The 13,944-nt window shown below is 38.8% G+C and overlaps 3 protein-coding genes, 1 long non-coding RNA gene and 5 other non-coding genes across 10 annotated transcripts; 5 read left to right on the top strand and 4 right to left on the bottom strand.

Moving 5' to 3' along the window:
- Window positions 1–1,147: 1,147 nt before the first annotated feature.
- On the top strand, window positions 1,148–2,038 carry LOC124326572. 2 transcript variants are annotated; one of them, XM_046785476.1, is made up of 4 exons: window positions 1,148–1,313; window positions 1,383–1,464; window positions 1,530–1,688; window positions 1,755–2,038. In XM_046785476.1, exons 2-4 carry the CDS (start codon window positions 1,390–1,392, stop codon window positions 1,995–1,997), a joined length of 477 nt encoding a protein of 158 aa, XP_046641432.1. In that variant the 5' UTR covers window positions 1,148–1,313; window positions 1,383–1,389; the 3' UTR covers window positions 1,998–2,038. The 2 variants fall into 2 exon arrangements, with proteins under 2 accessions (XP_046641432.1, XP_046641431.1); XM_046785475.1 differs by having other exon boundaries at window positions 1,530–2,038.
- A 25-nt stretch (window positions 2,039–2,063) lies between these two features.
- On the top strand, window positions 2,064–3,355 carry LOC124326636. Its single transcript, XM_046785556.1, has 4 exons — window positions 2,064–2,250; window positions 2,326–2,454; window positions 2,519–2,667; window positions 2,739–3,355. The coding sequence occupies exons 2-4, from the start codon at window positions 2,422–2,424 to the stop codon at window positions 2,956–2,958; spliced, it is 402 nt and encodes a 133-aa protein (XP_046641512.1). The 5' UTR covers window positions 2,064–2,250; window positions 2,326–2,421; the 3' UTR covers window positions 2,959–3,355.
- Window positions 3,356–4,833: 1,478 nt separating this feature from the next.
- LOC124327754 (ionotropic receptor 21a-like) lies at window positions 4,834–6,948 on the top strand. The gene is made up of 7 exons (XM_046786749.1): window positions 4,834–4,941; window positions 5,457–5,648; window positions 5,719–5,905; window positions 5,989–6,197; window positions 6,250–6,399; window positions 6,481–6,629; window positions 6,708–6,948. Exons 1-7 carry the CDS (start codon window positions 4,834–4,836, stop codon window positions 6,946–6,948), a joined length of 1,236 nt encoding a protein of 411 aa, XP_046642705.1.
- A 1,279-nt stretch (window positions 6,949–8,227) lies between these two features.
- LOC124326809 lies at window positions 8,228–10,918 on the bottom strand. Its single transcript, XR_006915856.1, has 3 exons — window positions 10,760–10,918; window positions 10,156–10,299; window positions 8,228–8,318 (listed from the first exon to the last, which is right to left on the bottom strand). It is a non-coding gene; the product is annotated as an uncharacterized LOC124326809 (long non-coding RNA).
- On the bottom strand, window positions 9,466–9,537 carry Trnac-gca. The gene has a single exon. It is a non-coding gene; the product is annotated as a tRNA-Cys (tRNA).
- Window positions 10,919–12,935: 2,017 nt separating the features above from the next.
- On the top strand, window positions 12,936–13,007 carry Trnae-uuc. The gene has a single exon. It is a non-coding gene; the product is annotated as a tRNA-Glu (tRNA).
- Window positions 13,008–13,080: 73 nt separating this feature from the next.
- Trnae-uuc lies at window positions 13,081–13,152 on the top strand. Its single transcript has one exon. It is a non-coding gene; the product is annotated as a tRNA-Glu (tRNA).
- A 376-nt stretch (window positions 13,153–13,528) lies between these two features.
- Window positions 13,529–13,600, bottom strand: Trnac-gca. Its single transcript has one exon. It is a non-coding gene; the product is annotated as a tRNA-Cys (tRNA).
- A 215-nt stretch (window positions 13,601–13,815) lies between these two features.
- Trnac-gca lies at window positions 13,816–13,888 on the bottom strand. The gene has a single exon. It is a non-coding gene; the product is annotated as a tRNA-Cys (tRNA).
- Between the last annotated feature and the right edge of the window lie 56 nt (window positions 13,889–13,944).

The following is a 13,944-nucleotide window of genomic DNA, read 5'->3' on the forward strand; positions in this document are numbered from 1 at the left end:
ATAATTCATGGAAATGCAAAGCTCTTGCAGGATACCTAAACACGAGGCCATATTCACGCGATTTAAGAATTACCTGTCAACGACCCAAACAGCAACTGACATTTTCGTGGAGCCCACGACAGCGTTCCTAAATAAACAAGCTGATAGCTATTTCTAAACTGAAGTACTACCATTTGTTGTCAACCGCTTTGCTCCGTGATGATGATGGCCTATAAACTCCTGACGAATCCAACCGTCCCATCCTGGATCAAACAAATGAGAATTGGAATTGAAGACTCTCAAAACGACATGGGAAATGGTGAACAACAGTCTGTTTGGTTGGCAACCATTTAAACCGACGTTTACGTCTAGCAAAGGAATTGAAAGCCAGCAACAAAATAATGTTATTAGACATTTGCTCTGATGTCGTTCACATTGGTCACCACAACAAACGATTTGCTTCGTCACGGGCGTGGGCATAGCAACGGCAAGATCAACTACAAGATAGTGGAAATCTTAGAGACATTTTAATATAGGCATACTCCGAACATTTCCACCATTGTCTTCTGGGACACGTTCACTACAGGTTCTGTTCAAATATAGATCACTCGGTAACGACTTTTCGTTTGGGCAATCACTTTGGAAAGTGGCGTCTAGTCATGTCAGCTTGAATGATTGGAGACCAACCCAACAGAGATTTGAGCAAAACGAATATTTCTTTTTTCTTTTCAAAAATATTAGAACAAAACAAACTGCAGTAACGGAAAATCTGGACATTATTACGTTAAGTTAAGTTACTTCAAGGCCGCCTTCCCATTCAAACCACCAACCTTGAGCAAAACATTTACTTGAATGTTATAGACGTCAGTGGCAGAGTTTAAACATTAGAGGATTATTACTTTAATTACAGAATGGCAAATCAATTTGTTTCTTTTTGACAGGGCATACGAGCCGCTGAGATTTTACACCTACAACCTTGTTTCCGCGGCATTTTCAAAAAGTTGCAACTAAAGAAAGCTTTTCCTATCAAATTCAACCTACTGGCTCACTATGTCTTATTTAGTTTTACCTTTCTTTTTATTGTTCATTTGGTTCACCATTTCTATTCGCGACTCCTACTCGACGCCAAATCCGCTGAATGGCCAACACCTCCGCGTCATCTGGGTAATAAAACATAAATATCAATTAGCATGTTATAATTACGGCAATAAAATTCAATTCATCGGCAATTCAACCTAATTACAGACACGTTGGAGTGGAAATCCAAAAGGTCTACTTGGACCGCTCAAAGGAGGGTTAATCCTCGAATTCTTAGCGACCCGTTTAAATTTCACGTAACATATTGGAACAATTCCATTTCGATCTGGATTCTTAACTCAACATTTATTTCATCCTCCTACCAGGTACGAAATGGTTAGAGTGACGGGATACAGAGCGGAGCCATCAGAAAATGGACCAGGACTGCTTAACTATTTATGGGATCAAGTTGAGTCGGTTTTAAATTTCTTTCGACACAATTTAAAAATTGTCTGATTAATCAATTACCATAGCAATGCGAATTGCTGGTCAACGATCTGATTCCGACATTCCAGCGCAATAAAGTGGTCGATTTCACACTACCTTGGGCTTACGATCACATCAAATTCCTCATTCCCGTCACTGATGAATCGGCCAACATCAACGCCGTCGTCAAACCTTTCCAATGGCCGGTTTGTAATCCCGAGATAGATGACATTCTTTTTCGTGTTCAACAGCGTCCATTCTTCAATCAACAGATTTGGCTGGGAGTAGGAATATCAATCGTTTGCGTCATCGCAGTTTTAGATTTAATCCAGCGCTACTTGGAATCTGCATCCGGGACAGGATTTGAACCTAACAATAAACCACAGACTGGAGGGTTGACGAACGATGGGCAACTTCGTGGAACGAAAACAAAAACCGAAAAACCATATCTCTACGTTGTTGGCAATTTAGTATCACAAGGTTTTTCGATCTTACAAGTTTTGTTGAGTGAATAACAGGGACAAAAAAGTCAAATATTGTTATTAATTAGGCGGTGCCTGTCCATCGAAACGACTACCTTATCGACTAGTCGCTGGCGTTTGGTGCCTGGCCGTTTTCATCTTCGTCCAGGCCTACACGTCGACTCTCTTCACTTACGTCGTGACGCCAATCAATCACCCACTAATCAATTCCGTCTACGACATAATTAACAATAACGACATCAATTTACTTGTCAAAGAAGAGGGAATTGAAAATATTTTACGATCGGTAAGTTAAAAGCCACATGGAATTCCAACAGCACCTGAAAATTAACTAGAATTTCTTATTTGTAACATGCCACAGGCCATTAATGAGACGGGACTATACAGGGCCTTACGAGCAAAACTTGATTCCTTTCCAAATTCTCGATGCAAGGTGGTATCGGACTGCATCAGTTTGATGACACCGAAATCAAGAAATGTTTATGTCGATGTAAAATGTGCTCATCAATTTGATCATTGATGCAAGAATTTCTAATTTAAATTGATTAAACCAGGCAATTATTTACCTAAAGGATGCAATCAGAAGTGATTATCGAAAAACTGGAAAATGCAACTTTGAATTAGCAAAAGAAGAATTCATCGGAATCATGACATCCTTTACTCTCCCGAAAAACAGTCCCTACACTCAAACTATAAGCCGAGGGTAAGCAACTTACAATCCAACGTCGTTTATCTTATTCTAAATTGTTTGTTTTACTTTACCAAATCAAAAAGAATATTGGATCTGCACCAGATTGGATTGGTCGACTATTGGGACACATGGTTCCGCCCAATGCCTCCGCAATGTGACGGAAAACCCAAAAATAGTGAAAAAGGAAATAAACTTACGCCGCTTTCCCTGAACAATTTGACCGGCGCATTTATAGTTTTATTGGTTGGATTGAGCCTTTCCCTTCTAACCTTTCTCTGCGAAAAAATTCATTTCCGTAAATGAGCGTCGCACCGCACCCGCACAAGTTACGGAAGAACCCGCGCCCATAATCAAACGTTTTCAGATGCATTAAACAATAGCCACTAACTAATTATCTGAACAACTTAGATATTTCCTTTATTACTGCGGCCGTTACTTTTAACTAGAACTCGCACATCCGCATTCCGCCTCTTATATGTAGAAGCAACGTGATGACGGACCTTAAATAAATACAAAATATTACTCAAGTGTAAACATGAGCATAAAATAATATCTAATCAAATCCTAGCAAATCAAAGAGGCGGCAAGGTTTGTTTCCCCTGTCTGAGTGAAACAAATTTGATAACAAACGGCGAAACGCTATCAACTAGATCATTTTGATCCAGTAGTAATGAAGGCAAGATAAGCTAAGAGTGATAGCGGCCTTACCTTCGAATGAAGCTCTTCCTCCCTTTGTCCAAGATTTCTGGCGGTGCTAATTTGGCCGCTGACGCTTGTAGTTGCATTACCCTTACGGGAAAGAACGAAGAGCGGATCTATGGGAAATAACAAAAATATACATTAGATTCGTAAAATGAAATAAAACAAAAAAAAAGGAATAGATAACGTTAATTTAAACCATTTTTTGATCAGACTGAAGGACAGTGACACTCGAGATAATTTCACGATTGATTTCATTGGTTGGCATTGAGACTTTAGAAAGCAAATTGTGTAGTCGGTTCTTGCTGTCAATAGACATTTTGGATTTGATTCCAGCTGAACCCAAATATGGATGAGTAGTGAAGATTGATTTGATCGACAACCAAATCCATGTGATACTCTCAAGTTTTGCTATCTCAGTCAAGTTGAGGACCACACGAAGGAAGTCAGAAAACACGCGATATTATTATTTATCTTGTTTCGCATCCCATTGTTACTGTCAACTCTACTGGATCATCCGTCTCCACAACACAGCAAATATTTCACGCATTCGAGTTTCAGCCACATTGATTCCAAAGTTAAAATATAACCCACTATAAAATAATCTGCAGCTTTGTCATGAAATAGATAGGCTACATGAAGTTTGACGCAGTCTACTCACCCACGTATTTCAATTCATGACGTTCACCCAAAGTAGCGACGAGCCTCTAAATCGTACTACAGTCACGCATTGAACCACATTACAAATCAAATATTTTTAACCGTCCCCCAGTATCATCAAAATCTAGAATTTAATAAGATAGAAGCCAGGGTGAAATACTAAAATGAAAAGTTAAAATTTTGAAAAATAATTTTTACCGACCATTAGTTCCTTTCCTATACGTAGATTCAATATTCAGGCGATTGATGATGTCGGTCAGCAACACAAATGACAACTGACATTTTCGTGAAATCGATAACGGCTTTGACAGTGACGAAACTGAAATAAATAAAAAAGTGGACGGCTACAGAGTTGTTCTGATCGATTGATCAATCTATCACTATTTCGCTATCGAGATCGAAAGAGTTGGGACTTGGGATCGAGAATAAACTGCTACGAGTCCTGAATGAAAACAAACAAAAAATTCAATTGAAATTCGAATCAACGATTCCATCTCAGAATCGACATGGGAAATGGTGAACATCAGTCAAACCGACAGTTGGGCAAAAGTAGGGCATTGAAAGCTTGCATCATAATAATGTTATACATTTGCTGTGATGTCATTCACATTGGTCACCACAACAAAGGATTTGATTCGTCACGGGCTCGGGCATAGCAACGACAAGATCAACTACAAGATATCAGAAATCTTATATAGTGCTGGTGGCCTTGTAAGATGAATGGCAATGCTGAGAAAGAGTCATATGAGCATTAGCATACACCAACATTGCCAGCATTATCTACCGGGACACGTTCAGTACAGGTTCTGTTAGTCTACAATGAATCGTCTGGTTGTACCTCTTTTCGTTTGGTCCACCATTTTGGCAAGTAGAGTCCTGTCGTTGACGCCGAATACCCTCAATGGCCAACACCTCCGCGTCATCTGGGTAAAAAAAATCGATGTGACGATTAACTTTGTTTTCGACAACAAACTCTTGGTATAATCGTGTAAAAATTGAATTACCTGCCGTTCAAGACGCGTTGGAGTGGTAACCCAAAAGGATTATCGGGGCCGTTGAAAGGAGGAGTCATGCTCGAATACCTATCGGCTCGTTTAAATTTCACGTAAAGTTAACAAGTTATTTTAATTGACATTTGCTGTTTGTTGGCATTACCTCGGCACTTCTGTTTCAACCTCCATCAGGTACGAGATGGTCCGAGTGACGGAGAACTGGTTGGAGCCATCCGCAGCTGGGCGTGGACTCTTCAACTATTTGTGGGATCAAGTTGAGTTGGTTCCGTCATTGTAACTTAAGTTAATATCACCAATTACTGATGACATTGCGACACCTAAAAAAAAAATACCAAATCTTTCATAACCTACATTTTAATCAAATTCTACTCACATAACTGTTGAGAAGTGCAGTTTTATGCTTTTATTTAAAGAAATTAAACTATTCAGAGCATATTTGATAAAGAGTCTGTTCTATTAGAGCTAGCAGATTTGTTGATCCCGGACATTTACCCAACATATCAGCGCAATATGGTAATCGACATGACGGTGGTTTGGATATTCGACAACTTGGCTTGCCTCATTCCCATCACAGATGAAACGGCCAACATCAACGCAGTCGGTAAACCTTTCCAATGGCCCGTATGTATAAAAGCACACGTAATCATCAGTTATGCTATAAAATATTATCCCGCTTGCAATGCACATCAAGGTCTGGTTAGGACTAGGCATATCAATGATTTGCGTCATCGCCATCTTGAATTTAATGCAACGCTATTTGGAATATCGATCGACATTTGAAAAGAGCTCAAACTTGATGACCAATAGTGGTCGACAAGTCAAGAAAACCATTACCGGAAAACAATATCTTTATGTTTTTGCCAATTTGCTGTCTCAAGGTTTGACGTGACGACATTAAAACACCTTAAGTCTATCAGAAGATGAGGTAAAACAAATTGTGACATAACGGATCATTTAACAGGAGGGCCTTGCACATCGAAACGGTTACCTTACAGAGTAGTCGCTGGCGTTTGGACCCTGGCCGCTTTCGTCTTCGTCCAGGCCTACACTTCAACTCTCTTCACTTACGTCGTGATGCCAATCAATCACCCGCTAGTCAACACCATCAACGACATTGCTGAACATCCTGACATTAATTTGATGGTTAAAACAGCGGGAACTATGGATAGGGTTTCATCAGCAAGTTTCAAATTGAATTAAAAACGTTTGCAAAAACATCTAGTTAATTCTTATCATTTCATTGAACAGAACGTGCACGGGCATGTACAAGAAACTAGGAGAAAGGCTCAATTCTAATCCTAATTCCAGGTGCACTCTAGTGTCCGACTGTATCAAATTAATTACACCAGGATCGCGAAATGTTTTTGTGGATGTAAAATGTCCTAGACAGAGGGGCTAGACCTGATTTTCCCATGAAGTTTCACAGACATAAACTTTTGTTACTATCGTATAGGCGAAAGTTTATCTCATGGACGCCATCAGGGCCGAATTCAAAAAGACTGGGAAATGCAACTTGCAGATAGCCAAAGAAGGAATCTTGACAACGTATGCAACATTAGTCCTATCAAAACACAGTCCATTCACCAAAAGCATCAATCAAGGGTAAAACGAAATTGTCAAAAATCTAACGCCGCATTTCTTTAAAATTGCATAACAAAAATTGTAACAAACCCTAAAAAGGTTATTGGATCTGATCCAAACTGGAATAATCAACTACTGGGACTTGTGGTTCCGCCCGATGCCCGGCAAATGTATGAGAAATTTTAATAGTGGATTCAACATGCCGGACGAGAAACACAAGCCGCTTTCCCTTAAAAATTTGTCCGGAGCATTTGTTGTTATTGCGGTTGGACTGAGCCTTTCCCTATTGGCTTTTCTTGGTGAAATGATCGTTTCAATGAAACCAGCCCGCCTCCGCTGATTTTACATCTAATCTCATTTCCTTGTCATTAACCACTACGGCTAATATTTTAAAATATAATGGTAGAAAATGATTGACGTCGATTAGCAAATCTGTTAAACCTTTAGAAAAATGTCGAGTATATAATCCTATAACCTAAATACACAAAATCACTGCACAGACTGCAAAGATCTCGACGATAAAACGACAAGAATTCTATAGCTGTCAATTATTGAAGCCGTAAAAAAATGAAAAACAAATTACACTGACCCAGCACCTAGTAGAAAAGATAGATGTGGAAATATTCGGGAGGCTATGGTGAGCTGTTCCATGGACCTCGGCTGTTCACTGTTCTGGTTAGGGCAAAATTTTGAGGCATCTAGAGAAAAGACGAATTCAACTAGAAGACAAAAAAGGAATAGGATGACTAAAAGAGGGCCCAAGCACTGGAAAATCAAACCCAACGTTCTATGAATAGATATCTTCTGAGTCTGAATCCCCCCTCCTACCCCCCCCCCCCCTTACTTTCCTACGCAGACTGTTGTAAACTACCCAGTATTTAGTTAGTGTTAGCTATCGGCTGCGCAGGTAGTGGCTGAATTAGAGAGTACGTGACGTCCAAATGCATTTTTCAGTAAACTGAAGGGTAATCAAGTTGGCGTCTAACCTTAGTTTCCGGTTCCAGGTGGATCTATAACTCCCAGCTGAAACATCCACGTTAGAATTCTTCCAGTTGACAACCAGCATCGACTCGACAGTTGGCGAAAGCACCAAGACAGCCCAGATATCTTGTTAACGTCAATATCTTGCAGCACGATTCCCACTTTTGAACTGTTCTGCCTGTAAAAGAAACGCAGATTAAAATACATTCACGATCTCGTTCAAATTGATAAATAATGCTGTCTGAGTTTAACGTCTTCTCTCGAAGACACTGAGAGCCTCAAGACCTCCAGAAATTACATTTGACCTTGGCGAAATCGTTCACTTTGTCGTGCCCTTTTAAAAAAGCCAATGGAAAGGGATTGGCAGAAATCTCATTTGGTGATTCCCCACACCCTTACAAACAAACAAAAAAAAAAAAAAAGTAAAGACAAATTGACATACCAATCCCGATTGAACGCCCCAAGACGACCATTTTTGTTTCTTTTTTCTTCATTACCCCCAGTGAAACGGTAACGATCAAGGTGAATTGTGGGCGGATATGATATCTGAAAATCAAAGAAAATAAGCTTTCACTTGATTCAATCAAAAACTAAATAATCTGAAAGATAAATGAATATCCAAGCTCCTACGTGCTCCTACTTTTTTTAGTCCGTGAACTTTTGAGAGTTGAGACCATGTAGGTGGGTATTCAGTAGTAGAAGTAGACTCAAAATTTCTTTGACATGTACCTAAACGCCAAAAATGCTAGAGAAAATATGACAAAAATGGGAATATTTGGGAGATTACCTTGAGTTGTTTTTGTTAGGACAAAATGGCATCTAGACAAAAGACGTATCATTCCATTGGAGGAGAAAATGAATTGGCTTAAAAAGATCCGTCGTTCCTACGACCCTACGACGTTCCTATGACATAAGACGTCGTGAAATTAGACACGAGTCTGACAAAAAAAAATCCTATAATAACGCACTGTGGTTATCAAAAACATGGAACTGCAATAACGAAAAATCTGAAGTCTCTTTCAAACTATCAATCCTGGGTAAAAAAAAATGTTATTGACTGTTGTTGACGTCACGTCAGTGGCAGGGTTTTAAAAATGCTGAGAGGATTATTGATCTTCAAGATGTTAACAAAAGGTCGGGAATCAATTTCTTTCACTAAACTAATAACCAAAACAAATTTCGTTCGTGCTTTCTTCACTTAAAAACCATCTACCGAATTTTGGTGACATGTCCATCGCGAAGCGGGAATAAGAAAAAGAAACAATTTCCTCTTTCACTGAAAAATTTGAGCGGAACATTTCTAGTTTGATTGGCTGAACTTGGCCTTTCCCTATTTCAATTTCTCGGCGAAAAAATCATTTCCATCGCTGAGCGTCGCCGCAGTCCCAGAGCAAATAAGTTGCAACCTGAACCAAATAACTTAATTAAGGAAGAACCCACGTTCATCCTTGAATAAGTTTGTTATTTTTTAGCAACTATTAACCTTAAATTGAACTACTTGAATATTTGTCCTGGCGCTTTATGTTTAACACGAATCTTATCCAAAGAAGGATTCGCTGCCCTATTTGATAACAAATTGTACGAAACTAAATCTTTCTAACAACGTCATTAAAAAGGCGAGACTGTATTTAGAATTCGAAAGTGTGGAATCAATCAAATCTTTCACATCCCTAAAAATAAAATGTAATAGCCGCAACCTATCAACGCCTATCGATCAAATAATGGAACTGAAATATTATATTTTGAAATCTGTTTTAGATGAAGAAAAGTCAAACGAAATAGAAAAGTTAACTAGGAATGTCGTTCTAACTTTTCTATAATGAGCTGAATCAGTTATTTTAATAATTTTAATTAAAAGAAAAAATGCAAAACAAAGAGGGGGCACCCGGGTTTGAACCGGGGACCTCTCGATCTGCAGTCGAATGCTCTACCACTGAGCTATACCCCCACATTTCCCAACCAACGTTTTCAACAACCGGTACGAATAATAAAACAGAAAACATTATTCGAATCACTAAATTCATTTTAATATCTAAGACGTTTACTATTTAGACTTCAAACCATCGATTGATTCTAATAATGCTATCTTCATAACGAGACACTGTAGCAACGCGTCAAATTAAACTTGTCCCGAAGTCACATTAAACTAGATACACAGCCTGGGAGAGGGGAGGATAAGTGCTTCTGATTGTTTCCCTTGATAGCGGTTAAATAAAGACTTTAAATCAATATTGGCAAAACAAAAGTTAAATTCAAGTTTCAACGTAATAGTCTTAAGTTTTTACTAATGCCATTGCTTAATCCTTTGAAACCAAAATTAGACGGGAGCAGCGGGGCTGTGTCAACAAGAACAAACAGGTGGTTTTGCATACACGTAAATAAGGGGGGGGGGAATTCCTACAGGTTTTCATGTCCCATTATACAAACAACCAGATCTCACCAGAACTTATTCATTCATTGCCTGTCTCTGCTGGTGCATATGCATTTTCTGTGCTAGTCTCTCATTCAAAATATGCTATCACACCTCTTATGTTATACGAAATAGTTTCAAAAGTTGTAAACTTACAAAGTTTTGATGACTGACAACATCCTTTGTTGATTCCGGAACGGCAACTGGCGGTTTACCACACCCACACGATATTGGCACTCCGATTGCTTCGTCTCTCCAATTTCTCTCAGCGAACTGCCGGTCAGCAATACCACGAATTACCTGGAAAAAATAAAATAAAATAAAATAAAAATTAAGCAAGTATTGATTAAAGATACAGCTCACACATTGTCAAGTTATCTTCGTGTACATTAAAATACAACTATTGATTAATACACTTAATTCTAAAGAGGGAGAGGATTACGTGGACAAAAGGATGATAATTGCATTTTAAATTGCCAATTTAATGGTATTTACTTTTAAGAGATGAACACACGGAAATTCAACTCTAAAAATTAACATGTGAATTCCAGTTATTACTTGTTTGACAAAAAGAGATAAAAGATTTACAAGTTAGTCGACTCCCGTTTCACATCACTGGCATGTCACTGGCACAATCGACATCTGAATTTAAACAATAAATAATCCTCAAGTTGTTGTGACTTGTCTGGACTCGATCATAACACTAGTCTTAAATCTTATAATGGAAGAAAAGTAGACCTTGCTAGATATATTAACTTACAATTCTCCTCTCTGATCACGTGGCTTTTCTTGTTCTCCAAAATTGACGAATCTGCTATGTGCTATTGCACGTACAGGAACAGGTTTCAAATTTCATGAAAGAAAATACAGATTGTTGGTTAAACACTGGTTAAACACGGTTAAACATGAAATCATTCCACATTTAACTTCGTGGCCAAATGGGCAAATGGCAAATGACACAAGGCACGAACTCATCAGAATAGAGACATGTGACAACTGTAGCGCGGGAGAGTCTAACGAACAATGGGAAAAAATGAAAAAGAAGAGAAAATAAATGGCGGGCGAGCGGCCATCATGGATTTTTACTCTTCCTGCCTCCTAACCTGTCCGATCTCTTGATCTCTTCCCCTTTTTTTAAAGAAACTTGATGTAAAAAGTAAAAGGAACAAATCTCGATGTAAATTTATAATCAAATCATTAGAGATTAATATTTTTAAAAATAAATATTTAGAAATGAGCTGTTTGAAAAATTTTGTTTTGGAAATTAATGGAATAAATAAAACGTCCTGCTACGACCAGGCTACGACGACGACTAGTGTCGAGTCGACACGAGTCGACACTAGTACTTGGTAGTCGACACTGTCGACTACCAAGTACCAGCTACAAGTACTCGATCTGCTCACCTCACAATTGACGCTTGGGGAAAGCTGACGTCATGATGGAAGAGCCACACTAGCAGCTTAATTAGCTGGGGAAGCGACGAATTATGACATTATGTGATTAAGCCATATCAAGTCTATGTCGATTATGCCCATGCTTTACATACAATAATTTTAGCAATATTGAAATTGTCAAAAATCACAAGCTGTTAAATAGAAAAATTAGATTTTGGTTGACTTGTATTATTTTCTATTGATTGTTGGATTGTTACATATTTCCTTACTTGTGTTGTGTTAGAGCATAATTTCAGGTGAATGTAGCTAGCTAAGCTGGAGAGAAAGAACATCTAATAAAAACAGAAGTTGTTGCCGGTTGTTGCTCATAAAAATAAGCGTACTGGATTATAACGGGTACACAGGATTAAGACCTTATTAAGATCCAAAGGTATGGGTCAAGCCTACCCCTTAGCGGCGCGTTGCAGTGTGAAGGGGTGCCGTGAACAGGAGATTTTATTTTGACTCGCCCCATGTGGCATAATAATAGGCTTTTCGGGTTAATCGTGCCCGAGGGAAGAAAAAGGGAGGAAAGGAAAGAATGAAAAAAAGAGGGGACCAGAGTTTCCTTTCCTCCCTTTTCGAGAGCTTATAAGCTCTAAATAAAGAAAAGAAAAATTATAAATAAAGTAGAGCCCGTAATTTCATGAAATAGAGGAATGGAAAAGATACTAAATTACTATCGACTATATACCTTATTAGTACTCTAAAGGTATGGGTCAAGTCGACACCCTAGCGGCGCGTTGCTGTGTGAAGGGGTGCCGTGAACAGCAGATTTCTATTTGGCTCGTTTGCGCATAGGAAAAAGAAAAAAATGATTTCGATTGGTCGAAGTGAATGCACTCCGCAACGTCCAATGCAAACAATGCGGACGTTGCGGAGAGACAACAGCGGCAAATGGAACTATCCAACCTTTTGTTGGATTGGTGAAAGGCGAACCGTCTAGATCTTACAGCTTCTCCATCATAGCGTCTCCCAATCAACAGATTCAAATATCTTGTTCGGTCGTCAACCGTTGTTTAGCTAGGTAATTTCACTGCAGTTTTCCCTAACAACATAGAAAAGTTTTGAAATGTAATGGCAAGTGTTGCATTTGTTTTTGTTAGAAGAATTCGTAAATTCGTGGCAAACTGCAGTAAATGACAGCTAAACAAGCAAACAACTTCGAGGGGAATGCACGCAATCTAGCCAAGTCTGCAGCATGTTTCGGCTATCCCCCGCCACGGTGCGCACTAGTCGACTAGCCGCACGACTTTTGGCTCTGACGCACACCAAGCAAGTCGAAATAGGTCTATAAGATAGTTAAAACAATTTTGCTTTTGTTTTGCTGACATTTTGACGATCCCCCGATGCGATATTTTCATTTTGTTCTTTTTTCTTTTTAAAGGCGATTTGTATTCCAAAATAATTATGATATTATAAGCCGAAATAGCTCAGTTGGGAGAGCGTTAGACTGAAGATCTAAAGGTCCCTGGTTCGATCCCGGGTTTCGGCAAGAGTATATCCCATATGGTCTAGTGGCTAGGATACTTGGCTTTCACCCAAGAGGCTCGGGTTCGATTCCCGGTATGGGAAAACATTTTGATTTGATTGATTTTTGCATTTACTTGTAATTAAACAAAACCGTGAAGGTTTCGCCAGAAGTTTATCCCATATGGTCTAGTGGCTAGGATACTTGGCTTTCACCCAAGAGGCTCGGGTTCGATTCCCGGTATGGGAAAACATTTTGATTTGATTGATTTTCGCATTTAATTGTAATTAAAGAAAAACATGAGTTTTTATGCTAGCGCCACCCGCGGCGGGATGCTCTGGTGAAACAACATCCCTTGACACATCTTTTAGTCCTATAACCACGTATCCGAACCACGCCGGTCTTATTTATGTATGGATTTTTTAATTCGCTGTTTTGATAATCAGATTCAAATAACATGTCCGTTCAGCAACATAACTAACTCTATGCCATCGCGCGAATATGTTAAGATGAGCCGACGACATTTGATTTCATCAAAAAAAGACAAAGCACATAGATAATTTCATATTATTTTTGATTACATAAAATAAACTATTAGGATTATCGAGTAAAATATGAAATTATTAGGGAGCACCCAGGTTTGAACTAGGGACCTCTCGATCTGCAGTCGAATGCTCTACCACTGAGCTATACTCCCATGTGTGTTGACGCGGGATTTTCTTTTCAAATACTGAGATTATGAGATTATATGAACGATCGTAAACGATTTCTCAATGTTGATATTTGGCCCTCATAGCTGCAATGAATTAAAATAGAATTGCAATTTATTATCAGTTTAAATAACATGCTACAATATTACACTTTTTCCTTGCGCTCAAATCTTACGTCAGTACAGTTGAATAAGTTAATTCATTGGGAGCACCCAGGTTTGAACTGGGGACAATTCGATCTGCAGTCGAATGCTCTACCACTGAGCTATGCCCCACACATTTTTACTAAAATGTTAATTTAAAATTTCAGCACATACATCTAATCGTGACT

The sequence above is a fragment of the Daphnia pulicaria genome, chromosome 2 (assembly GCF_021234035.1).
Source record: "Daphnia pulicaria isolate SC F1-1A chromosome 2, SC_F0-13Bv2, whole genome shotgun sequence".
Lineage (NCBI taxonomy): Eukaryota > Metazoa > Arthropoda > Branchiopoda > Diplostraca > Daphniidae > Daphnia > Daphnia pulicaria.